The sequence below is a fragment of the Temnothorax nylanderi genome, unplaced genomic scaffold (genome assembly GCF_030848795.1).
Source record: "Temnothorax nylanderi isolate EJ_2023f unplaced genomic scaffold, tnyl_v1.0 TNYL_tig0349_pilon, whole genome shotgun sequence".
Taxonomy (NCBI): Eukaryota; Metazoa; Arthropoda; class Insecta; order Hymenoptera; family Formicidae; genus Temnothorax; species Temnothorax nylanderi.
In genome coordinates this window covers 58,478-86,027 of record NW_027249411.1, presented here as the reverse complement: position 1 = coordinate 86,027, position 27,550 = coordinate 58,478, and the positions used below count along the sequence as shown (strand labels likewise).

The window sequence follows — 27,550 nt, the reverse complement described above, 5'->3', positions numbered from 1 at the left end:
AAAATAAGAAAAAATTGCGATCTATAATTTGAGAATAAAATTAGAGGGTAGAAAATAAAGAAAATGGAATTGATTATATTTAAAAGGATAGGGAATTAAGTAAGTCGGAGTAAGACTAAGAGAAGAATAAAATCTTTAAGGCTAATCAATATTGAAGCGCGGGATCAGGAGATAAAAGCGACGAATAAGCCGGCGCGCGGCGCTTCATTACACTGCTACTCCGGATTCCGATATTTCTTCCCGTCTCTCCTCGTTTCCTTTTAAATTACGTAGGAGATTCCTAAAATCTCCATGTCGGACAAAATTACTTTCGCGGCGACTGGAATACGGAAACTTCGAACTTATGTAAGTCATACGTTCCTTTTGGCGTGTGTGCCTGGTGAAGGAAGATGCGCGATTTGCGAGGAAAGGGCGAAAATTCTTGAACGAGCGCCAAGATATACGTGGGGTCTTCTGCATTCGCATCCTTTTATTTGAATTCAATTGGTTTTAATGGCATTAATATTCAACCTAGATTCCGCATCATTCGTGAAAGGCATACCGAGATGTTTTCTGGAGATACGGTCGAAAAGGTATTCAATTTTGCAGCGTGGATGGACTCTTTTCTGCATAATTGTGACAATTATGCAGGATTATGCCAGGATTCGTCGCTTTTCATTCGGTTTTTATTTGAATTCCTCAATAAATTTAATATTGCTATCTATAACCTATATATTTAATTTTTCGTAATTAAACACCTAGGCAATTTCGAAGTTTCGATAATTGAACTTCCGTTACAAAGACATTTTATTGCGCATGTAATTTTCAATTTTCTTTATGGGCATCGTGCATATAAATTACGCTGTGTAACTTTGGTCTTCTGAGACCTGACATACTTTTTAGGGGACATTGGATAGAAATGTGGTTTTAAAAATTTCATGTCTCCATTACTTCTGTTGAATATGTTTATTAGGTTTTGCAAACACCTGCATGCTCTTATTATAATTCACTCATTTGCTTAAACTGTCATCATAAGTTTCTAAAAATTTATGATAAAATTGTATATTAACCCAATGGGAAATGAGACTATATCTCGTCATTGCTGCAAGTAATATAAAATTAATTTCAATTAATTGCGAACAAATCGGCCCAAGTAAATTAATTTTTTGTTTATTTGCGCAAATAATAAACGTGAAAATACTAATAAATCTGGTAACAGTGATACAATAAATGTAATGTAAATAAATCAATCAATGTTAAATAAATAAATAATCTATAACAACAACAACAACAACAACAACAACGAAGGAGCGGTCGTACAAATAAGTAAATAATAATTCGACGGAATTTTATTAAATTTCACATGTTGCCGATGGACTGATTTAAAAATGAAGCAAAACACACGTTATATATTCTTTAATAATTAATTTTAATCTCTTTATGTTCCAAATAAACACGCCTCGCGGGAATTGGAAACGGATTATTGATACAGACTACAGATATAAAACAAATTATCCAAACCTAGAGAATTTGCAGCACATTTCACGCGAAAAGAATTCTTTACTCACAGTAATCGCGGGGATCAAAGCTTGTCAATTTGCACGTGTCGCAATCACATGTTTTCGCTCCAGCAATTCTTTCATGCAGTAAGATAGAAATAAAGAGAAAGGGAGACTGAAGGAAAGAGAGAGAAGGAGAGGGGCGAGGAAGGGGGAGAGAGAGAGAAGGATAGATATGAATACTATTTGGCTTCCTTCGGGAAAAGGACTCTCTCTTTTCTCTCTCTTTCTTTCTTTCTTCAGACCGCGAGTGAGACGAGGACGGATTCTCGTGCAGAGAGAGGGCAGCGGGAGAGGTGGAGGTATCACACAGAGTGGGCCCTCGAAGGAGACGGGCGTCAGTCGCGCGGCACGCGGCGCGCTGTTCGCATGCGGGTGCTTCTCCGTTCGAAAGGGGTGCACAAGTGCGTATTCGCAATCCTCCTGGGATTAACGCGATTGATCTCGCCGCCGGGGACAGGAAATGACGTCGTCGTCGTCGGCGGCGGCGGCGCGGAGATGATAGCGCGAACCACACCGATTGCAACATTGTACGTTCACGAGGCTTTGTCCGAAAACAGTTGGTCCCTGGTGCAATTGCAACGTTATCGTAACCGTCTGCCAATGTGCAGGATATAGTTATTTTAGTTTAAAGATGTGGAAATTATGGTGACGACTATAATTCAGCGATGAAGAGACGATTCTTTAGCACAGCATTTTGGCTATTGCTCCCAAAAATCTGTTTTTTTTTAATTCGAGAATATAAATTAATCTCTGGATTTCTTAACGTGTTTTCATTGATTGCCATACGCAACTTGAAACTAAAATAATGATCATTGAATTGAATTGAATAAAATTTGCAGAGAGTCTTGCATAATAATTCTGGAGCACTGATAAAAGGAATTTTTGAATTTTGTAAATAAATTAGAAATTTTCATTAAAGGATTAAATGGGGGTAATCTTTGATAGAAAATTTACCTTTGCGTCGAGATTACGAACGATTATGAGAAATATAGAAATTGTGCGCATGTGAACGTGTGCCTGTGTGTGTCTAAATGCGTATGGGAGAGGAGAAGGGAACGGAAACGAGGGAGGATATATACCGGATTTTTTTGTGTATAACGGCGATGTGTGTGCGAACGGAAGCGCACGACGCGACGCTTGAATTTGGGATCGAACTTTTTTCGCAACGGACGGAGGACATGTTGCGAATTGTGCCGCGTCACGTTTTAAAATTGCCAGCCAAAACCAGAGTTTAGGTTCCTCCCAATTGAAAACTTGTCGATGACAAGAATTCAGCTTGTATCAATATTCACAAAAAAAAGCGGATAACGCAATTTTTAAGCGCGAAATAGAATTTCTTTTTCCGAATCTCGTGAACGAGCAACAAATGGGAATTTGTAAAAAAAAAATTAAATACGACTAAAAAAAACACGGAAATGGAAATCTGTCTATATAAATCTATCTGATACTTTTGATATAGTACAACTATATTGAGCCTAGAGACAGTAAAAGGTGTATACATCTGTATACATTTTAATCGATAAATAATTATTGCAAATTAAACGGGCGAATTCGGTCAATTAAATTCCAGGAACTCAAACGAGAGCTATATAAAATCTCATTTAGTAGTTAATTTTAAATTTGTATAATTACTCCGCTTTTAATAGAATTCCGATCTTAAACGTGATTTCAAAGCTTCTTAGCGTGATTAATTAAGGACTTGCGAAGTACGAGTGTAAACTCAATTACCGATAAATTATGTAAAGTCAGTTTTATAAAATCAACTAGTAAATAACGCTTAATAATGGAGACAATCGAGCTATGAATAATTGAATAAATTATACCAATATGTGGTAAGTGTCGAGAGATACTTGTCGTAAGCACAGTCAAAATTCTTTTTAACAATGAATAAGTTACGTTGTAACAGTATAAACGATATCGATACAGCCTCGATATAGCGTGCGAGGGCGAGTCATCGGTGTACCGATTTAGATGCGATTAGCATATGGAGTGAATTATTTGCACTAGTCCACGCTCCGGAAAACCCCCTGAGTGCCCCGGCCAGGTTGATTCATGCCGCAAGGTACGCGCGCGATATATTTCACGGTCTAGGTTCAAGAAACGAGTACAACTTTAATGCAAGCAGATAGATGGCCCGGTTAGAAGAACTTGCGTTCTATAGCACTGTACTGCAGTGCTTCACGTACGTTTTCCCTGAAGCATGTTTTGTTTCTTCCTTTATTTATCCTTAAGAATATATAAGGATATAAATATTTAAAATTAATTTCAAGCGCAAAACACACATACGCCGTAATGAAGAGAATATAATGATTCCAAATATTTGTAATTTTGAACATCTTTTGTCATAGATGTGGGTATCTACAATTTATTTTTAAAATAGTAAGAGATACATATGATAAATAAAATTAAAGAAGTCGTAAGTCTTTGATTGATGCAAGATAAAAATATACACAGAAGCATATAGAATGACCTTTTCCGATAAAATTTGTTAAATTATCTTAAAATAAGAAAAGTTAAATGAGATTGTAGTTAAATTGGACAATCTTTATGCTTGTTAAATCCTTCAGATCGTTTCGAAATACGATATTATAAGCGGCATTGTAAACCGTCAGATGCGAGGATAAGAAAGAAGGAAAGACCTTTACGACTCAGAAAATACCCGCGCGAGTGGGCAGTTGCAGCATCATGGCCGATTTTCTATCTCTTTCTTGCCTCGTTTTTTCGTCTTTCTTTCTTATTTTTTTTCCCGAAAGCAAAAAAATCCGGAACACGCGGTCTTGAGTGTACGTGCAGATTTTCGTCTGGATACATAAGTTATAGATACGAGCGGATCGAGAAGAGCGCGTTGATTGAATCTATAAATAGTATAAATAATGAAACTCGTCCGGTCAACAGATTAGATAAATCATCCATTCTACAATAATTTTTAGAACTCATTTCGCTTATTGACCATCAAACGCGCGCTCTAAGAAATTTGATACGATTACTAAGCGAGAAAGCAATTCGGTGTTTTACAAATAACAGTTAATCGATTCGGAATTTATTGAGAGATTTATAACTTTTTAAAAGCTTGTTTTTTTCCGTCCCTATTTTGTGTAACGTACGTCAGATCTCCATCCAAATTTAAAAACAATTACACTGACAATTCCTTCCGTACCGAGGAACATTCACGAATATTTGGAGATTCTTTTACTTATACATGTATGCGCGATACCAAAAAATTATCAGTGTTTATCGGGAAGTGTGATATTACACAGCATCGTGTGTATAGCATCATTACCGTTGCACTTTGTTTCATGACATTACTGTTTTTTATCGTGCTCCTGCGGTTAAATAAAACTCACATTATCCGTTTCATGGAAAACGTGATACGTATATAGGAGATGTTTTCCGCTAAATACCGCCATTTCCTCCGAAATCATTTCCTCTCGAAATTGCGCGCTTGCTTTTCCGAATCCACGTCAACGTGGATCGTATCTCTGGAGTATAATCTTCATTAATTTGTTTTTTGTTCTTTGCATATGATAATAATCGATTTTATAATAAAACATAATTCGTAAAACTATGAAGAGCTTTAGAATTATTCTTTAATTTAATATTTTTACTTTTTAAAATTTAAAAAAAATTTTTTTTTTAATTTAGATCAATATTTTTGCCAAATAGAATAATACATTTTCTTTTTGTATGTAAAATCTGAAGTTGTTTTAAATCGTTTCAAGTGATTTGTGAATTTCGGAATAGGTCAAGCTGACGATCGAAAGAGGCTACTTGAATAAAAATATTGCTCCGATGCATCTCATCAGGGTCTTCGACCGAGTCTCTCTCTTTCTCTTCTTGTCCCCGCAGTCTTTTATCTATTGTGTTTACCGTGGAAAGAAAGAAAGAAAGACTCGCGTCAATGTCCTGATAGGGAGATTGCGCAGTTCACTCAATCGCGTTCCACCTGCCGTCGAGGTCTAATGTTTTTGGAAAATTTATTTAATAAAAATTACTTTCAAAATTCCGTCTAAAAGATATAACATTATTCTTATCCGCAAATTCTTCGAAACTTCGTATTCTTTATTTGAAGATTTTTTAAATTAGTCTTGAGTCGACTTCCTCTTTGAGAAAATAACAAGTTTCGAATTTCACTTTTTTTAACAGAAAAATTGTGAACTTTTGTACCACCTTTGCACCTTTGTATCACCTTGATCTGGAATGCGTTCATCATTTTCCGGGTTCTTACAGATCGTGAAAGTAACTTTACGGTCCTGCCTAAGATTGATCGTTCAGAACGGTCGTTTGTCTTATCGGGACATCAAGTTGCGAAGAAAAATCGCTGCTAGAGACGTAAGATGAAAACGGCGAGTATGTCACAGACAGCTAGAGAAGCAGGCAAGCAGGCAGACTGGCTGGCAGGCAGTCGTACGGTGAAGAATGCCGGTGATTATCGAGACATGACGACAAAACGAGGTCAGCCAAGCTCGCGTTGGCACGTTCCCCGGCGATAACGATCCTCTAGTTCTTTCGGGGCCCGCGTGTGATCTTCTTCCGGTTTCCGGCCGCCATTCCGATCGGCTTTCCTTTATCTCATGTCCTCGTTCCCGGCATTTTTCCAGCCGTCGCCGTCGGTCGATGACGATTCTTCTGCCTTGTCGCTCGATCTGCCTTCGCATTTTCGCGTCCTTCATAAGATAACCTCCGTAAACCTTCGCGCTTTAACACGTTAACGGCCTGTTTATTACATGAGTTATCGCGAGAGTGAGAAACACGCGTTATATAATTCAGCAATCGATACAATCCCATCTAATCTAATATATGTAATATATTTGTAATTATCTATTTAACATCTATATGATGTATAATAAAATCTCCACTATGTTATTACCCTAAATTATATTATACATTAAAATTATTATTTTATTATTAAATTGATAGTGTAGGGGAGACCGGGGCGAAGTCGTCTTATGCTAGAGAGTTGATAATCATAAGAGTCTATAATAAATACGATTTTGTAAATAATTCTATGACAAATATATTTTTTTGTAAATTTCCGAATTTTTCAAAATTTAATGTTAAATAAACACACACATATATATATACTTAAATTCCATGTAAAAAGTATATGTATAATTATACATATGGAATTTAAATTTGAAATTAAATTCAAAATTGAAAAATAACTTGGATATTGGTGAATTAATCAGTCTAAGATTCGTCGAGATTACTTTCCCTTTAATCGCGGATGCAAGGAAAATAAAATGGACCGAACGAAATTCTCATCAAGCGTGCGCGCAACTTTATCTAACATGCTGGGGCGAGATATAATTATTAATTATGTTCTCCTGACTTTTTTGTTATTTACTTCCGCTTTCTTAATATTTCTTTCAAAGACTTGTTCAGCTTATTCTCGGACGCGCGGCGTAAATGGAAATATTTACGCCGCGCGGAACACAGGCGCGTATTTTCACGATATAGAATAGAAAGAATCCTTTGACCAACATATGCGAATCACGCTTTCTCCAAATCGTAGATTCCAGATTCTTTGATGGATTTGCGATTGATCAAAAAGAATTTCAGCAGATTCCATCTTTTTCTATAATTTCTTGACTTCCGATAAAAAAATAAGAAATTTTTTTTAAAATTTGATTATATTCCTTTTATCCTTATTGTATTAATTCGAAAACGAATTTTTTTGTATCTACAATTTAAAAAAACTTTCGGAATATCTTGCAAATGTACATTGCGACTTTACGACATCGATTAGCTTTCACGCATGCGTCATATATATCTGATTTATAAAAATCCAGGATATTCTTTTTTGGATGACTCCCTTGGCTGAGATTCAACTTGATCCTATTTTTTTCCCTCCCATCTCTTCTAATATTTCTCTAAGGTGACGAGAAATCTGGGCTCTTCGGGACCATTAAGTCCGGCAATCGTTTATCTGCCGAATACAAAAGAGCACTGTTTCGCGCGAATCGTCGAATGGTTCTTCTGGAACCGTACTCGGAACTAAAGGGTCCGATGAAGTTTGCATACTTTTTGTCCCCACACTCCCCAGACAATTTCTGTTGAGGCTGAATCTCGATTCGTATAGCCGACATTCTTTTTCTTATTCTCCCTTCATCGCGTAACAATGATACTATCTCTTCGGTACTTTGTGTGTTTGATAATTGGCTCATTTTTTAAAATCAAAACCGATCTTATGAACGTAATAAAATTTTAATTTGAGATCTTGTTACCAAGCTATTTAATTGAGCAAATTTACAGATAAATTAATGGGATTGCAATTCTCAGATTATCTTTCTAAGTAAAATAAAAGGTTTTATTTGTTAAATAAATAAACGCTGTGTAAGATTTTCAACTAATATTGTGGGACACGCAAACAGATGTTTGGAATGAAAGATTTAAGAAATAAATTTTCATTGCAAGCATTAGTAATAGTAAGGTAGGTTTCGATTACTTCTCTTTCTAACCGGCTATAACTGTCTCGTTAGGTCGGCGGATGGACGTGCCAGCCGCTGGAAAGCCCGAATCCGGAGGAAAGTACGAAGAAGCCGGTAATCACCGCCGTCGTCATTATCGCCGCGGGCGGCGCAGGAAGACTACCGAGTTGACGAAAGTCGGCCGATTCGCGAGGAGGAAAAAGGAAAGAAAGAAGAGAAGTTAAGTAAGGAGCGTGCAGCGACGCGAGGCATCGGTTAATCACCGTCGTCGTTGCGGTCAGTCCAGACGCACGATCGGAAGACAAAGAAGAAGTGGGAAAGGAAAAAAGGAAGCAGGAGGAGCACCCGTCGGTGGGAGGAATAATCGTATAGTGAGGGGAAAAGTCTCGGCTCGTCACCGAAGACTGGAGACGTGGACGTTAAACGTAGACTACGTCCGGTCACGCAAGCGTCCCCATCGTCGATAAATTCGTCCTAATCCTAATCGCGGAACCTATTCATTCATCCGATAGACACTGCCTCGCGACTAGTCGCTCGAGAAAATACGAGACATCGATCGCTGTCGTGAATTATTTCGCGAGTACCTCGAACAGATTGACTGATTACGCAGCGTAGTGCGTATTTTAAATACACTTTGAGCCTCGAGAGTTATTTTTAAAGAGGCACGAAGCTAACGGGTATTTATATTTTAGATAATTCGCGCTTCGGTTACTTCGAAAGCTTCGAAAGGACCAAGATCATCCGACAACTATCCTGATATGATTGAGAAATTACTAGGTGAGATTTTTACTTGGGCTACTTCGCGCTTCGATCGTCCCGAACGGATTCTTTGACGCATTCGTTGGAATCTTCAATTTGATTGCCTCGCGTTTCGCGGGGTATCTCGAAAAAATCCGATAGATCGGCCAAGTGGAATCTCGATTCTGTTCTACTTATTCGCGCGTCTCGAATACCTCGAGGAGAGACTCAACATTTACCGGTGAAATTTTTATCTTTGTGCGAATATTCCGAAGGGATTTGAAGAGCCGTCGATAGCCGGTAGCGGTGTGTGATCCCGACGGCAAGTTTGACTTCGATACAGTGCGGTTTATCGTTGTTGAGTTTGCGTGAAACTTTCCCACGATCGTAGAGAACATCGGATCTCTCTCGCGAGTGTTGCAAATCGTGTGTGGGTGATCTTCTTCGGGGAAGCTGGACAGATGTGCACCGTCGTGAAGATGATACGTTACATAGCCGTCGCCGCTTTTCTCGTTGTGCTCGCCAGCAGCGGAGCGCCGGTATCTTCAATCATCTACGCGGACGACAAAGTGGTGAGTGGACATTTTATTATTATCTGCGTCGACCGAATCTATAGGTGAAGCGAAGGACAAAACGTGCCCTTGCCGTCCGCGATAAAATATTCAGTCAAGGCATTTTTTTATCCTTACACGAATAGTAATTAATCGATTACTATTTGTAAAAAATTTGTATAAAAAATTAGCTAATTCCTTTGAAAATCTATATATTTATAAATTGTCAGAAAATAATATTGAATGATAAACAGTAAAAACGTATAAATTTTTTCTTTAATTCATATTCTCCATATTAATGTACATTTTTAACTTTGTTTTCTCATATTTTCAGTTTATTTAGCGCATAATGCATTTGCAAACAAGTAAATATATTTACTTGTTACAAGAGATTCTTTGTTCGTCAATATTACTAATTGCAAGTATCTCGTTGCATTGAGCAACAAAGTATCATTGTAAATTGCTGAATATTTCATAATCGCGAAAAATCTCAAGTTTTCGTGACTCTGACAATGAGTCGAGTTGCGCTCGTGGAGATTACGAGGGCCATGTCATGGAATAATTTTAACGGCGCTCGCGCGCGAGTAATTAATTATTACACTGAGAGAAAAATCCAGGTTTAAATAATCGGACAATCGTTCAAAAATTAACAAACGGGTATAATCCGATAACTTTCAATCGGAATTACAAAAAGCCTATCAAAGCCAAAATAATGTCCGATCTATGATATTCAATTAATTATTATCAATGATATCTGGATATCATTAATCGGACATTATTTTGGCCTTGATCGGCTTTTTATAATTCCGATTGAAAGTTATCGGATTATCCGTTTGTTAATTTTCGAACGATTTATTTCTCTCAGTGTACTATTCACGAAAAACCAGGTGGGTCATATTTTATTAAAAGCCATTATAAGCTTATACCTTCTTAAGTTATAATCTATATCGTAAGCTTTAATCATAAGCTATATTTTTTAATTTAATTAAAATAAGGGTGTTTTTCTCACGAATTCAGTTTTATTATACCTTATCTAATCTCCACCTCCACAATATTGAAAATGTGTCAATACTTCTCAAATACGATTTCGAATTTTTAAAATTCTGATAGTTTTTTTTTATTGTCTGATTTTTCACAGATTGTATAATCGATTATCTCGCATATCTGACTCATATACATACAGTATATGTTTTGCGATCGCGAGAGCGGGATCAACCTTTTCTGCAGGACATTTAGCAGAAGGCAATTTAGACCGTATTTCAAAAAGAATAATGTAATCCCGGATAAATTGGAATTTACTTCATGCCTATATCAATTCTACGAAATTTTGCTACCAATTTTCTCTCTAGATTTCGGAGAAATCAATGCTTATAAATAATCATCTTGCTACTATTTGGTACTACATATTTTGTTTATAAAAATTAATTCTGAAAAATATCTGTTTTAACTCTAAAACTAAATCTCTGTTAACATGAAATACATTTGAGACTGCAATATTTCAAATTAGTATAAATGTTCAGTGTTCAATCATTTGCGTGAAACAACACAAACATCGACATGTGAATTCGTGAAAATTAAATACTTCATTTTTAATTATAAATCCCGTTTAAATTATACTTTTTGATATTAAATACAACTTTGTGAGATCGTACTTTTTTTTAAATTTATACAATTTGCACGGATGACTGTCCGATACATAAAAAGGTGAATACATATTATGAACAATAATACCTACATATTTTTAAAATGTTAATCTTATACATAATTTAATACTGAAAAAATTGCATCCTTTCGGAATTAAACATATTAAATATTACGCATGATGAATATAAAAAGAGATGCATCGATTTCTTCTACTTTCCTTTAGCCTGAACAATAAGAAAAGATCATTCCGAAGGTTTTTTTTTTAAAGAAACCATCCCCTTTAACCTCGCTTATCTACAAGCATTAATCACATTAATTCATAAAGCTACACGCATGCAGACAAGGCTTTGTGGTGTGTGTGTGTGTGTATGTATTTGTACTCGTATTCATAAGACACTTAATATTAAGCAGAAGCTCGTAAAGCCGACTGGTTACGCGTCTGTGTGGGTATGACATATCTCGTAATAGCGTCCGGGTTTCCCTGTGGGCTTTGCGGTTCTACTAGGGACAGTCCTATAGTTTTCAACGTAACGTAACATTCCACTATCTTAATACATTAAGAGAATCGCTCGTAACTTTTGTAGGAATGATTCATAGATCTACGCATAAATTGCGAATAAAATATCTTAGTTCGTCATATTAAATATTTATGGGAGGGAGAATTGCGTCAGTGATGAATGATAATTCCGTTTGTTTAGATTGAAACGCATAGCTTTGCGTTTTAATCTCTAATTTGTCACGTGAAATTTACATAGTTAATATCTAAAATGGAAAATCACAAAATATTTTTCTGATATAAAACGGAGAGAAATCATTCTATTTTTAACTATTTTATATTTTAAACGTTAATAATCAGATCTCGATCAGTGGATTTGGTCAAGTTCCCAGTGGAATGAATTGATCTTATAAATTTAATCCGGCAATTCTCTTTAATTCAAGACAGTTTCTAATGGAATAATTTATCGAATATATGAAAAAGGGACATTGGTAGTGAAAAAGGATTTCCCTTCGCAAAGGTATGGTCTCTGGGGAATTAATGGTAACTGTGCGTACATCACGTTCCGCGGCATTAACTTTTTCCGTTGGTTTCCGTGCACGGCTTTATTGCGATATTAATGACTGGTAGGAGAACGAGCTTAGTGCTTGCTACGTAACAAGTATAGTTCCCTTTTTGCACAAAAATAGTTTCTCCGATTCGCCTCGCGTACTTTCTAACGTAAAGCTGCCGATTCATTAATCCGATTAGCGTTTCGTCGGACGTACATATAATCGCTTACAACTGTGTCCGTGCGTGATAATTAGCCTCATTAATTAATCAAATTCTATTTGATCGGCCGAGTAGCGAAACGTATGAATTTTCAATAGCCGACCGACTAATAGAGAGAATTTATTATGTCGAGGACTTTGCCGGAGCAAAGGTCTAGGCAGCGGAAATTATAAATTGCGCTCTGTGATATTTGAAGGTCTTAATACGCCGCGCGTTTTTTCATTGCACAAAAGCAGAGGATAGCAATTCCATTTTCCCTTATTCTTTTAAATGGCTTAATGTAATGTACGTAACTTCTCTGAAGCTTAAGCGCGATTATAATTTATCTTGATCATATTTAATTCAATTTTTATCCTACATGTAGAGAGAATCTCGGTCACTTGTCGCTTCTGGTATCTCCTGCGATCACGAGTCACGGCTGTAGCGCGGTGATCTTACGTAAACATAGCCACATAGCGCGCGGTAAGCGGAATAAGAAATGCCGAGCTTTCGACAAAATATTTTCGGGGAATATTTCATGTTACCTATTTCGTGGAAAGTCCAACGATGCTCGGCATTTGTTGTTTACGGCGCGCCGAAAGGTCGCCGCATTACCTTTTGTACTGCGGCACTCGAACTGGAAATAGGCGCGAGCGATTCCGTGTGTCGTCGTCAATATTGTCATCACTCGAAACGCGATAGTAGCAAGTATTAGAAGTACTAGAACTGCCAACATTCTCTATAAGAGACAGCGCGTATTGTGGATGATAAGCTTGCGCATTTCGATGAACTTTATCGAGTCAATATAGCTTAGTTGTGTAATTTGCAATGAAGAACGTGGAGTTATATTATACATATATAACTTGTCGCATCATGTAATGGAAAGTGATACAACAATCATTTTTTATACGCATACTTTTGCGAGATTTATGCATTCGAAATATATTGCTCGCATATAATACTCAATTCCAATCGTGCGCTTTTCGAAAGCTCATCGCGGCTTAAAAGCCATTAACCTGATTTATTAATCGCGTGGTATCAAAGTAAAATTTTACCAATGCCACCCTCACATTTTTTGATCATAACGAAACTCGCAGAACTGAGTCATCGCTATATACGTTAGACTAATGAGCACGATAATTATCTTACCTCGTATTTCAATAATTATCAACCGCGTAAACTCGTCGTAGCTTGGTACGACCGTACTTCTTTCACGTTATCTTTTCATCACGATGTAGTAAAGCGAGGATCGCGTGCAATTATATCGCGAGTGCCATTTAAAATGCCGCGCGATCGTATTCTCGTGGGTATAATTATAATTTTTGGGGGTGACAAAAAGCGTCGAAGGAACAATAGAGAACGAAGAGGCATCTGGTGACAACGTATCGAGGTATCGTTGAAATATTTATTAGTTTATTTATTATTTGCGAGATTATTTCGGGATTTATATCGTATCGATATGCGTGTGGGATTGTACAATGCGTACTCTACGCGATATCATCGGCCAAACTTAATTGCTTACAATTCAAAAACCGTTGTGACATTTTCGTATCAGAATTTTTATTAATCTCCAGGATGCAGTATTAAAATATTGCATAGTGATTGTGAGATACAAAAGTTATATATATATATTTTTTTTTAAATCTCTCTTTATACAAAAACCTTATTTAAAACTCTATACAAAATCTATGTAATAATAGTAGGTACATAATACATACGCGTTTACATTTTTAAATCTGAAGAAGCACATATTTATCTTGTGTCAAAATTGTAATTTGCGAGATTTAATTAACTTACATTTATATTAAACCCAGACTGTTTATTAAATCACCATATTTAGACTCTATGGCGGAGAATAATGAAAAATAAAACTCTTATAGATTCAGATATATCTAATTTAGTTAATTTATATCTTACGTAAACGTTATGATATTAATGCCATTAATAAAAAATAAGATTTCTCGTCGAAGAATAGATGTAAAGAAACGCGACATTTACGTAAAATGCTTTATGTGCGCTCTAACATAATGTGTTTCCCATAAAAGTTTCGAAACGCGTCTCTTCCGAGAAAGTTAGCGAGAAAATGCATTCCCGCCGTAGGACACGGCGTATCCATTCGGTTTATTTCCGACGAATACAGCATATGACACACGTTATATCTTCGATTCTTTCTATAGTTTCTATATAACTCGTCAGGAGTTCTATATATCTCGCGCGGGATATTCTGCATAGTTGCTGCCGCGCACAGTTTTTGATTTTTCTCCGTCTCTTTCTCTTTCATTTGCTACAATACGTTAGCATAGCATTTACATACATTTTAATAATACTTACAACGATGTCTCACCAATCCAAATAGATGAATCGAATGAACAAAAAGGACGCGAGCGTAAAATTGCATCCGTAATCTCGCTTCGGTAAACTATGTATAATATATACTTTGATATATTTTATTTATGTAGTTGCCGCATTGCGGCCCGATTGCGGGACGCACCAGTTTGTCTCGAATATAAAAATCACTGAATAAAGTCAAAGCGAAAAAGTTTAGAATGCTCTGAAAAAAAAAAATCTTACAGAAAAGTTGGATAAAGTTCCGAAAACGCCCGACCTCCGATTTCGATGAAACTTTGTGAAAAGCTTCGTTTTGAGTTGAAATGAAAGCCCTTAAAAGGAATTTTGGCGACTCCTATGATAAACCCATTTTTTAAGATAAAATGATAAAAAATATAGGCTGTTCTTCCGAAAATGTCCGTGCTCCGATTTAGGTGAAACTTTGTGATGAAATACTTTTAAAGCGCGTCACTAATCTATACGCCGAAGCGAGGGAGGAGCTACCGCACCTCCCCCGAAAGCAGGGGGGGGGTGTGGGTAAACCTCGGTTCGCGTGAAAAGTGTATGCGTGAACTATTTCGGGGCTACCGCACCTCCCCCGAAAGCAGGGGGGGGGGGTGTGGGTGAACCTCAGTTCGCGTGAAAAGTGTATACAGCAGAACAGTTAAATATTAGTAAAGCGCGTCATCTTACCTATGTGGATTATCACATGGGTTCGTGGCGTGCTTTACAAGCTTGTTTATATATAATTATTCAATAAAAACAGTATATATTCAATTTATAACATCCCGTACAATTATGAAGGTCTTCGTATATTTTTTATCATTTCATCTTAAAAAATAGCTTTATCATAGGAGTCGCCAAAATTCCTTTTAAGGGCTTTCATTTCAACTCAAAACGAAGCTTTTCACAAAGTTTCATCGAAATCGGAGGTCGGGCGTTTTCGGAACTCCACCCGAAAAGTTTATCTCTCGATCAAATTTTCACCGAATAAATTTAAATTTTATAAATTCAAAGTTGGAACAAGTAAGCAGGTATTAATCTTCTAAATTAATTTCCAATAGATTGCGTGTCGTCCATAAATCTCCAAGTATAATATTCTTTTATGCGATTTAATATTGTAATATTATTTAAGATGATTTGCCAGATCTCGCAATATATTGCGTCTATCTGATTCACATTTGCTAAATGCGCCGATGATTCTGGAATATCCCAGATCCCATCAGCGTCCCCGTGTAGCTTACATAGCGAAACGAATTTTGCAACAGCGCGCCTCGTCATCGATCGGCATCGCGAATCTAATTTTTTTGAAAGCTTGTTTGTGTCGGCCTCCGCAACTCTTGGCGCAATCACGGACTCGCATGTAATTTCGCGTCAGAAAGGAAGAGACGGGGCCGTATCGAAAGCTGCACTATCGCGTAATTCCGACCGTCCGACCGATCGGGGGAAACAGGGTGTATCTCTTGCCGCTAGAGATGTAGAGAAGGGCAATAAAAAGGAAGGAAAAGGAGCGCATTTCCATTCGGCCGATTCGCCCGACAGATCGTGTTGCTTTTGCATTCACTTACCGGATTTGTTTGCATTCTCCGGCGGGGCGGTAGGATGAAATGCATTTCTGCCAACGGTGCGCGCCGCAAATTCTTTCTCCTTCTCGTCGTGTTTTCATCTCATGAGTCGATACTATCGAAATGACGGGACAAGCCTTGTCCTTTCCGACTACCGTGAAATTTTCACGGCGGAATCTTCGCGATTTGCGTTTCGCAGTAAATCGCTTCGGGAAGAGGAGCAGTTTATATTATAGAGATTCCCTTTGTTCTTTGAACGATTGAGCGTTTTATTACGATAGTGGCTTAAATCAAGTTTGAAATTCTTGTCGAATATTTGAATCTATTGTGTAGGTATCTCAGTTTATGTTGTTATTACGTTGCTATTATTATTACAACATCTTTTTTACTAAAACATATATATGTATATAGGTATTTAATTTGATGGTATTACGTACAGTGCCCGTCAATGATTCCTTTCCAGGCTTCCACTTGGTAACGTGGGCGCGGACTGGAAAGGAATCATTGACGGGCACTGTACTTAAGGGGATCCTATAGCGGAGGCCGAACTTCCTCGACGTCGGTAATGTCAACATTTCTAATCCTGTTTTCTATGTTATATATCTATATCTGTCCTTGTCTAACGAGAGGCATCTGTCCTTGTTCGATTGCTGCGCCATCTCTCGCTACACGCAATACTGCTTATCCTATCAACCTGAATGTGCTTTTGCTTAATAAAACTTTATTAGAGAAAATCTTTTTTTCTAGGCGTTGAATCGTAGTTCTATTTACACAATATTGTTTCTACATGTTGTCCCTAGTCCGCCTGGGTGTAATTTTATATACATATATAAACTGCAGTATTTTTGTTATTGTCGTCAGATGACAGCTGTATGTGCCCAAATTAGTAAAATTTTTAATTTTTTTTCGTTCTCGATATGAAATCGTGTGTCGCGGACTAGATTTTTGTGCGTACTTTAATTCTGTAAAAGGATTTTGCCATTCTGTAAAGCCAATTCAAAGATTACTTAAAATAAAAAAATGTCGGTAACTACTGCCACTATAGGATCCACTTTAATTTACATATTAATTTTTAATTTTTGTAACATTTACTGATTTTCCTTTTATTTTTGCTACCTTTTTCTAGGTGCGATTTGCTTTATTTATAATTAGGTACTTTTTATATCTGTACCTTAGAGATAAAGGATATCGTATGTCTATTTTTGAACATTTCGAGAAAACAAGGTTTAAAGTTTTAAATAAGGAAATGATATATTTTGCAGATATAAAATAAAAGTAGCAACTTTATTTGTGAAATTTTTAATAAAGTATCTTAACTAACATGTTTAATAGTGCAATTGCCAGTAACACGTTGTACCTTGGTTTAAAAATTAGGCACTATAAAAATTTTCAATACGTCTTTTTCTAAACATTGTATCTTAGGAACTAGTAATAATAGATATATGAGACGCTTTATCATTATACAATTGAAACTTCTATTATATTGAAAAATGTATTGACTCCATTTTGACAAAAACTGAAAATCTTTCACCTCTAAGGTACAGCTATATATTTCTAAGTAATGATTATACGATATTTAAACTTCAAATATTTAAATTTAAAATTGAAATACCATAGCTCTTTGTAATCTCTTGATACACGGTTAATATGTCGTTAGTATGTGTGTCGTAGTTTTGAATTACGGCTGTATGAATTATGGCCTCCGTTTGTTTGCACCTTATTAAGTGCACAGCGCTCGTCGCTGTTCGGATGCACGCGGCGTTTCATTTTCCGTTGCGTTTTCACGTCCGGCGGCGCGCATTATTAACTTTCCTATTATCCTTAGAATTTCCGCATACTTTTGGCCGTATGCACATATTAATTTCCACTGTCGCCCGTTTATTACGCGTTTTGTGTTGATTTGCTTTTTCGTTTGGCCCTCTCTTTTGCGCGCGCTGCAGTTAGAATATACCGACCGCAGCTATTATTATTTTGTTTTTCCGGCGATTCTGCAACGACGAGATCCGTTCAACAAAAGCTCAGTAGCGGGATTCTGTAACTCGACTTAACGACAGTTTCAGTATCGTTGTGCAGGTTTTTTACTTATATACAATATATATATATATAGATATATAACACCTGTGCTAACGATACCGAAACTGTCGTTAAGTCGAGTTACAGAATCCCGCTATAGTTGTGAGATTATTCGATAGTCGAGGTTATACGTTTAACCCTTGACGTTTAAATAGCGATGTTTTACGTTACATCGTTAATTATCAGCTCTTATGTAATTAAGCTATATTTTTACTGTATATTGCTTCTTTTAGACGAAAAAAAAATTATGGCGTTCAATCCTCACTACAAAATTTCAATGAATAAGACGGAATTTTGCTTCTTTCCTTCAAGTTTAACTCAACTTTTTAAAAGAGTCCTCTTATTTTTCTCGCGACGCATATCATTTCGACATCACGAAAATGTACACAAGCGAAGAGAGGAATATTTCGTTTTTGACAGTAAACGAAGCTTCCCGAGCGTTTCTCAGCTCGTTCGCAATGCAGTTCTGCTCACGAGCGTCTGCGACGTTCATGAGGCGCATTCACATCCGTCAGTTAGTTCCTTCTCGGATGCTTCTGCGGAAACTTCTTCGGACTGTGGATGAACGTGAATGGAAGTCGGGATTAACCGTCGGGGCATAACTCGCGCGTGAATAATTATGGAAAGTTCGGCGGGGGAGGGGGGGGGGGTGAATTGCACGCAATTTGTAGATTTACTTAGGCAAACACCATGATCGCGCGCGTACCTTCGCCGACGATCAGCAAACATAAATATGCAAATGAGCGAATGATGAGCAAATTCTGCGTTGAGATTGCAGAGAATCTCTCGATATGCATCGAGCTATATGCAGAGCTGAGCTTAACGGCGGCGTAATATAAGTTTCGCTCCGCTCCGCGAAATTAAGAACTAAGATGTGATCTCTTTATCGTAAATAATCGTAATGTCTTAAGAATATTATAGTAAAAAGTACTTGCAATACAAGTAATGTATAATTATAATGAAATTATGATTCCAATCTGGAATAAGTGTCCAAACCGACATTAAAGTTCTTACACGGGAAAAAAGAAGTACCAAGCTTATATATTCAGATAACAATCTATAATCTTGAAACGAGATTATATTGCGTTAAACGAAGAAAACTTGCTTGAATGAAGTTATTTATATAGTTAAACGAAGTTTTATATACTTCAACCAAGAAGAAGAGGTTAAAATAAAAAGTTGAGATTCTTATAAGTTCTGATTTGACACTTCTTTTTTTCTGCGTATAATTCCAAACAATACAAACGTGTTTCAGTATAATTATTATAGTTAGTTTTTTCAATTGACATTTTGACGTTATTATTTCTTTCTGCATTTTGTCAAAATCTTAGCGAATGTAACTTTCATCGGAATAAAATACATCTATTTATTTGACGTAAAATCAATAACAGTAAGAAGCCAGAAATTTAGATCTTTTCCAATATCTAAGTGGTAAAGATTTCAATGTATGGTTTCGCACATCATACGGTTTGCGCTTCACGAAGACGTGCCTGGAATTAGCAAACGACTCCCGTACCGACCGCCTCGTTATTGTACACTTCGTGCGTGCGTACGTGCGTCGTGGGTGACTACCGTCTCGCTCTATTCGTGCTATATCGCTCGCGTCTACTACGTACCTCTATATGTCGTGCAGACACGAGGCGGATGACTAAGAGAGCCGCACGGTCGATCCCGAAAGTCGCTTTAGCTTATCGACTACAACACGCGCGTGTTGCTGCACGCGTATATACTTGGAGCGTCGCGGCGCCTGCGCCCCCATATCTTCCTCCCCCGCGGACGAACACGAAAACCATTTTCTGTCCGTTTGTGTTCGTGTGTCTGCCGCCGCGAGAATCCACCCTCGTTTCCAAGGGATGTTTCGAGGCGATGCAGGACATCGATAATGCCATGAAAACGTAACGTCTGCCTGCCCGACTGTTTTGTACGAAACTTCACTAACGTGTCTCGATTCTTAACAAAAGCGAGAAAAGACCATATTTATAGTTTGGCTGTAGGCATACTTTATGAAAAGATTGTGATAAAAATACGAAATTAAGTAAAATTTATATAGCGATAGATTTCAAACGTCACAATCTCAAACAGCACTATGTCCAAAATCGGGACATAAGACGTCTTTTAGCCATCATTTCGTAAGACGTCTAAAAGATGTCTCTTAGACGTTTCACGTTCCGATTTTGGATATGCGTGCTGTTTGGGATATTAGTCTTCTATAATTATATCGTGCGAAAAAGATAAAGATAAAATAATAACAATGCTTAAAGATGCTCACGAAAATATTTAAAGATTAGAGACAGTCTCATTCGAATTAGCCGAAAATTCCGATATTCTAACAATATCCCGGCAAATATTGTTCGCGCTGTTTAACGGTGAGAAAGGGATCCTATAGGAATAGTCGAAATGGAACATCTCGAGGGAAACATTTCGGACGTCTCGCAGCCGTAAACGAATTCGTCTTTTGCGAGACGTGATGCATGTGATTCCAATTGAAATCGTTAAGTCCGGAGGGATTGAAAGCACTTAGGTCGGATCACGGGAGAAAGCTTCCCCAACTCGGCCACAACTCGTCTTTCGAAGATCTGACCGACAGGCGGACGCGACCGCGAGCAAGATGCTGTATTCTCCGGATACTTCGAGTCTGTATTGCAACACGACCTTGGCATTTTCATCGAACATTTCATCCCGAATGCGGCTATATACGTTACATTGCAACCGCATATCATGCACAGCGATATAAACGATGATATCGTTTGCTGTCAAGAGTTGGACCATTTTGCATTTAACGTTGAACTATGTACAGCGAGAATGCTTCTCGAGCTTACGTACCACATTTGTACTATTCATTTAGCGCTAAATACGCTTATTCCCGACTCTTGACTCACATTTGCTCGCATAACGCAGCCTTCGTGTTTGGATAACTGAGTTTCCGGCACAATAGTCATTTGTAAACGCGCGGTATATATGCGAACTCATCTCTTTCTGCAAATGACATAATTATATATATATATATATATATAACTGCACGAGGTTCACTTAATAAGGCGCTATGCTATAATTAATTATACACCAACCATGTATGATTAAGCCTTATCTTGATTAAAATTAATCGCTGTAAGGAGATAGCTATTCTTTTTTGTGCATAAGCAATTCGTTTTTCATGTCTTTCATATTTCCATCTTTTTATACTTTTCTCGAATACGCTTTAACAAGTAATGTAAGTCTTTTTCTCCAAAAAGACTAGAACACGCTATACTGGTTTTTAATTATTCTACAGTCAGAAATTAAAATATTGTTGATTAGTGTCTATAGATAGACTATATTTATCATCGTTTTAATATTTTAAGATTAACGAGGGATATTGAGATTGGGTTAAGGCCATGATTAAATATACACAAGTGATTTCTGAGGCGCGATATCGAGGGGTTAATCGATGATTTTGCCGCCATTAATCACGTTAAAAGCGTCCTCGTGGCGTGGCAGAGGATGACACCTCTTACCCTAGCTTTCAAATTATTGAAGACCAGACCCTTCATCATATAGCATCGTATGATTAACGGGTAGGGTTTACGGTTTCTCGGATATTGTCAGAAAAATATCACATTTCGCGCAATTATCGAACTTGCAATTTAACACAATTTAGATATTAATAATAAATTTCTCGAACAAAATCGAAGTATAACACATTTAGAGCTTCGCTTGCTTAAGAAAGTTTAAATGCAATTCGTGAATTCGAAGTTTTAACTAAAAGTTAGAGCTTTTTTGAAATGCATTTTACACTGATTGGAGAATTAAAACTTCGTATGAAGTTAAATGAAATTGTGAATTTACATATTTATAGCACATATACTTTATTACTATAATAATATGGCATAAATTATTCTATGTTACGATAAGTTTGTGACGTCAAGTAGTTGCACGCAGAAATTCTTAAGTAACTGAAGTAACTTTGATAATGCATATGTTGCTTTTTTTAATACCAGCATTATATTTGAATGAATACTATATATTGATCGTATGGATCTTGTATAATGGTTATATGTATCTCATACATTTATTATACTAGACACCACAGACGCGCGCTTCGCGCGCGCTATTTAGCTTTAACATTATGCTATTACTCTTACACTATTAATTCCTTGATACACACAACTGTCAAAATATACGATGACAGCTGCAAATGAAGTAAGCGCAGCGAGAACCAATCGGCATCGCGGAAAAGCGACAACAATAAACTTCGATAGATTCGAGTATCGACTTTACATCTCTTTGTTAGATATGGATTCTTCAGAGAGAATATTAAATCGATACTGTTGTACCAGAATAATTAAGTGCTTGAGAAATTGAAGGAAAGTTATTAAAATATTTGTCTTTTTATCTTCGAGCACGGTAATGTAAGTTAAAGCACGTTGAAGCATGATAATACAGCAATACATATATATAAATTATACAAATATTTTTTTAAATATTTGACTTTAATTAATAGTTTGACACACGTTGCAATTATAGTATATACTAATAATATATAATATCCGTATCTTATACAACAATGTTTAGTTAGCGATACATTGCCATATCGTTTTGATGTAATATATTATATTATATATACCACTAATCTATTAATATATCACTATTCTGAAACACATACTTGTTGGATCTCACCTACGTCGGTGTTTGCCATCTGTCAGCGTCATTGGAAGCAAAAATATATATTCGCAATGATATATGACATTTCTACTTCCAAGATATCGAGTGCTCCAATTCCACGATATTGACATATTGCTACTCCGAAGCGAATCTTTTTTTTTTTTAGGTTCTGAACCACACGCCGGTCTCGTCGCTCGAGAGCGTGTACTTTATCAAACGCTCGGGGCCTTCGGTCTTACTTCGAAACCATTAAGCCGGGCATTTATATGCGATCGAGGTCGTTAACTGCAGGAAGCGCCAGCCAGCACGCGTACACGCAGAACTCTTGGAAGTGTGCGTCGTAACGTGCGTACATGCGTGCGTTCATGCGTGCGTGCGTGAGTGCGTGCGGCGCATATCGTCATGTCTCGCGTACTCGGTCGTCGATGATATTCAATCATAATCGCTCGTCGAAAAACGGGGCTCGCGGGGCTCAACTCTGGCTTCGCGGAAAAAGGGAAAAAAGTTAGCGCCGTTACGCCCACGCGTATTGCGCTCACGCACGTCTAGACGCCAATCGAGATACATGCGTGTGCACGCGTGTGTATATACGTGCTCGTCCACTCGCTCGATTCTCAAGCGGAGAAAAAAGTGCCACGATTCGACGTACATACGACGACGGCGCCGACTGTCGTTCATTTAATTGCCGCGGTATTCAATTAACTTACCGTGTGGATTTATGCTTCGAATATCATCCCTGTCATCTTCTCGTGACCCCCTTTTTTTAAGAGCTGTTCCAGGGTTGACCGTGATTTATTTTATTTTTTTCCGACTAAGAAGAAAATTTTTCGGGACATTCACTGATAAATAAATGGACAAAGAAACATAATAAAATTTTTTGGTAAACGCGAAATTATTTATTCCTCTATTGTTCTTTTTAACTTTTTCGATGGAAATCTAACCTTTGAACCGAAATATAAAAGTGTTTAATTAAAAATATATGGTACATAATTTTTAATGCATAAATAAATTAATTAATATCTTACAAAGCTGAGTAAACATATATTTATTCTGATTTTTTGATCGTGTAGGTTACAGTTGAAACTATTATAGTTTCAATTTAAAGAATAACTTTATACTGTGCTGTTAATTTTTGCAAAATGTGTCAGTTGAAATGCATAATGAAAGAAAAGTGTTAAACGACGCTCTTGTAATTACCAGCGCTCGACCCTAACCGGTTGATACAATTTCCTGTCGTGGTCGCAACATGTATTCGCATGCGAGAGAGTACCTATACATCGTCGGCGTCGTGCAATGCAATTACGAAAATGGCCATGTCCCTCGTTATTCGTTAATATTCGACATTGATCTTTAGAATATTGAGAATCCTTGGAACTGAAGATTTCCAGGATCCCATGAGTGGAATTATTTTCCGCGCGCATTTCTGATATTATTTCTTCGCGATCTTTCGAGTCGTTAGAACCTCTAGGATCTTCCTGGGATCCAGACGAACAATTTTTCTTTCGCGTGACGTCTTTTCCGATGGCATTTTCTGTACCGTTTCGCGTAGGATTCTCGCAAGATTCCCGCCGCGTTTCTCTCCGCGCTCCTTCTTTCCCTCGATCGCGAGCCGATCGTGCGTAAGATCGCCGCGGTGCGTGCACAGGCGTGACTCGCATCGCTCACGAAGCCGCCGCCGTCGATTTCTCGCGACGAGACCGGCACCGCCGGCACGCCGTAATTAGCAACACATGTGGCGAACGTCGCCGGCAACGAACAACCCCACCCACCGATAGATCGTGCCAACGTTCTCCTCGATCGTGACGTGCCCTCATACGGTATTGCGCTACCGAGTCAAAGGCTGCACACAATCGGGTTATTGCTCTGTGAGACCAATAACAATTTCGCGATTTCAGACTCCGAAGTGCTAGAGTAAAAGATATTAGCGTAGTAGCAGAAGCTAAATTCACGGAAAATATGCGAAAATGCCTGGAAAATACATCTTGTGCATTATGTTTTAATAATGATATTTAATCAATTCAAACCAATATTGAGAAGCGATATCCTTGTTTTATTCGGATTTATTATGTTCTTTAGCATTTCTACCAAGTTTGGGTACCGTAATATCACTTCGAAAAAAAAAAACGACATTCCAATTAGACGGGCTAATTACCCGGAGCACGGTACATTACACCGAAACTCGAACAATTCTGGTGAATGTCAAGTTGGCTCGAGTTCTTGAAAACCGGCGCGGCGTTTTAAGCGTTCCTGACGATTATCCTAGCGACCGTGGAGCCAATCCGTAAAAAACAACCGGCTCCTCCCGATCGCGCAGCTGTTCTCGTCGTCGTGTATCTCAATTAACGATGAGTCCCCATTAGTCATTCTCGGCTAGGTAGGCAGAGGCCGCAGAGGCGGGCAGACGGTTAGGAGGAATCTCTGGACCGTGATGGAAACTGACTTCGATGATAGTCATTGTGAAAAATATTGTGACTCATTTACTCATGCTTTTCGTGTCGTACGTGACATTTTCCCGACCTCGGAATCGCGCGTTCGTGCTTTTCTTTCACCACACTCCTTTTGGAGAGTTTATTATCGGTAACGGGATCAGTTCGTTTAGCTCTATTTACGTCTGTCAAGTTATCTAATGATAACTTGATCACCGACGAGCTGATTCTCGCCATGAATCATTCCTGGGTAGTTAAGATTTATTAGGATGAAATGGTATTGTTTTAATGTGTAGGAACACGATATGGTATTGCGCATTCAAAAAGTTAAGATGGTCAAGTTTAATGCGTATTTATTATGTATAGATATGCATATGTATATGTGTATTAATTTCTAGTATAAATTATAATAAAATATTACCACTAAGAAATGAAATTATTGATAAGAATAGATTTGGGATCTTATCACGGAAAAAAAGGATTCACTGCAACAGTAAATCTATTGTTAAATATGGAACAACTATATAACATTTTTTGCTGCGAGAGCTAATTAATTTTGCAATAATAGCAAAACCTTTTGTTGTAATAGCAAAAAGTTTTGCTGAACTTTACTATTGCAATAAAAGGTTTTGCTATTATTGCAAAATTAATTAGATCTCGCAGCAAAAAATAGCAAATCCTTTTTTTCCGTGATATTTATTACGTTAAGAAGTTCTTAAAAATTCGCTCACAAATAGATTTAATCAGAAAAAAATATTAAGAAATTTGATAAATATTCTAATTATGAAAATATCAGATTATTCAATAGGTACAATTAATAACGAAAGAATTGAAAGCGATTATATAATTATGACATTTATTATATTTAAAATAAAAGATATGTATTAGAAATCAAGCTGTTAGGTGGCACTAAAATACTGTCAACCTTGCTACATTGAAAATTCAATCTTGTTAGATTGAAACATCAATCGATCGAGATGGAAGGTTCACGTAACCTCGGAGGGCATTAAGGAACTGTCATTTTTGGCAAGATGACGTCATCTTGGCGACGACCTCTTTGGCGCCGTTGCACAGACGTGTAGGTAGGTATGCATTCACACGTGTTTGCACGCGTGCATGTGTACGTGCGGCGCATGTGGGGCAAACAAAACGCTCCAAGGGAAGCGCGCTGACGCCATCAATTTCAGTCGAGCAATTGAGGGTGTAGCTATCCTCGCTTCTCCGTTACGCCCTACGTCCGCGTCGTCGTCTCTCCATCGCGTTTCCGGCAAACAAATATTTACAAACACCGAAACGAGCTGCAATAAGCGCGCTCGATGCGCATCCGAATTGTCGAGCGTTCTACGGTTAGTTTCGATATAGAAATACAGAAATTGATTGGATCACATCGCTCAGGCATCCAACTTGGAATTTGACTTTATTCATTGCGCACCATATTGCTTCATTCTATGCTTTTCAGAAACGATATTCCGCACACATTATTTCTCTCGCTATCTTTTAGTTTTAGTAGGTGCATCATTTGATTATTTTTCTCTACTAGAAGTTATAGAGGAAAAGGGTTATTGAAAAGTAACAATAAATTCATTAATGTACTTGCAGCGTGTGTTTCACAGCGGGACGCGATCTTACCAACCGCGCTCTTCCGCGAATTGCACTCGCGTCATTGTTTATTGGAGCTACAGAGGCGTATTTGTGGAAAATAGTTCCTAGCTATGGCAAGCACTGAAATTGCGCCTTTGTCTAAACATTTGACACTTATCTTTTAATATAACTTTATCATAATATATCAGCTCAAAAATACGTCAAGTTTGTTAATCTTTTATTTAACATACATGAAAATTATAACTGCATCTTCCTTGCTTTCAATGATGAAAATTGGTGCTATGATGTTCTCAAAATCAGTTTTTACAGTTTCTTTTCTTTCTACACTCAGTCAGTACAGCAAGATCACACAGTCTGCTTTGATTCATAGATTCGAGACTGTCAAATATGAAAGTATTAGTTTTAACTTGCTGAATGACCTCTCAATTATCTGTGTTAATGTACGTCTTAAATATATTTTTTGTCATTCACAAGCCCTGCATCTTCAGTTAAATCATTAAACTCTGTTTAATAATTTAATCTCGACAGATATCTTATCATCCTTCCTGAAGAACAGCTGTCCGTAACTGTAAAAATTGTTATTTTCTAATGTCCTTATATCAAAAACAAAGAGCCATAATGAATACAAATGTTATAAGCTCAAAAATACACGAAAAAATAAAAAGAATGCATGAGCCATTATTTACGTCAAATACATACAATATTTCTTATTATTTATATATTTTTCAGGGGATAAATGTAAAAACAACAACTTATGGCCTTATTTG

At 37.3% G+C, this 27,550-nt stretch overlaps 2 protein-coding genes across 4 annotated transcripts in view; one reads left to right on the top strand and one right to left on the bottom strand.

The window, feature by feature from the left end:
- LOC139781619 (beta-glucuronidase) overlaps positions 1-12,711 on the bottom strand; it is a 38,981-nt gene extending 26,270 nt beyond the window's left edge. The window contains exon 1 of the mRNA XM_071720474.1: positions 12,694-12,711. The gene's annotated coding sequence lies outside the window, so the exon portion shown is untranslated. The remainder of the gene's footprint in view (positions 1-12,693) is intronic.
- Positions 1-27,550, top strand: part of LOC139781621 (matrix metalloproteinase-2-like) — a 76,606-nt gene that overhangs the window by 7,807 nt on the left and 41,249 nt on the right. Inside the window, exons 1-2 of one of the 3 annotated variants that reach the window (XM_071720477.1) lie at positions 1,891-1,942; positions 8,021-9,279. In XM_071720477.1, coding sequence (XP_071576578.1) covers positions 9,169-9,279 — 111 coding nt within the window. In that variant the 5' untranslated portion in view covers positions 1,891-1,942; positions 8,021-9,168. Of the gene's footprint in view, positions 1-1,890; positions 2,069-8,020; positions 9,280-27,550 lie in introns of those variants that run through there. The other 2 variants (XM_071720476.1, XM_071720478.1) reach the window with 2 other exon arrangements.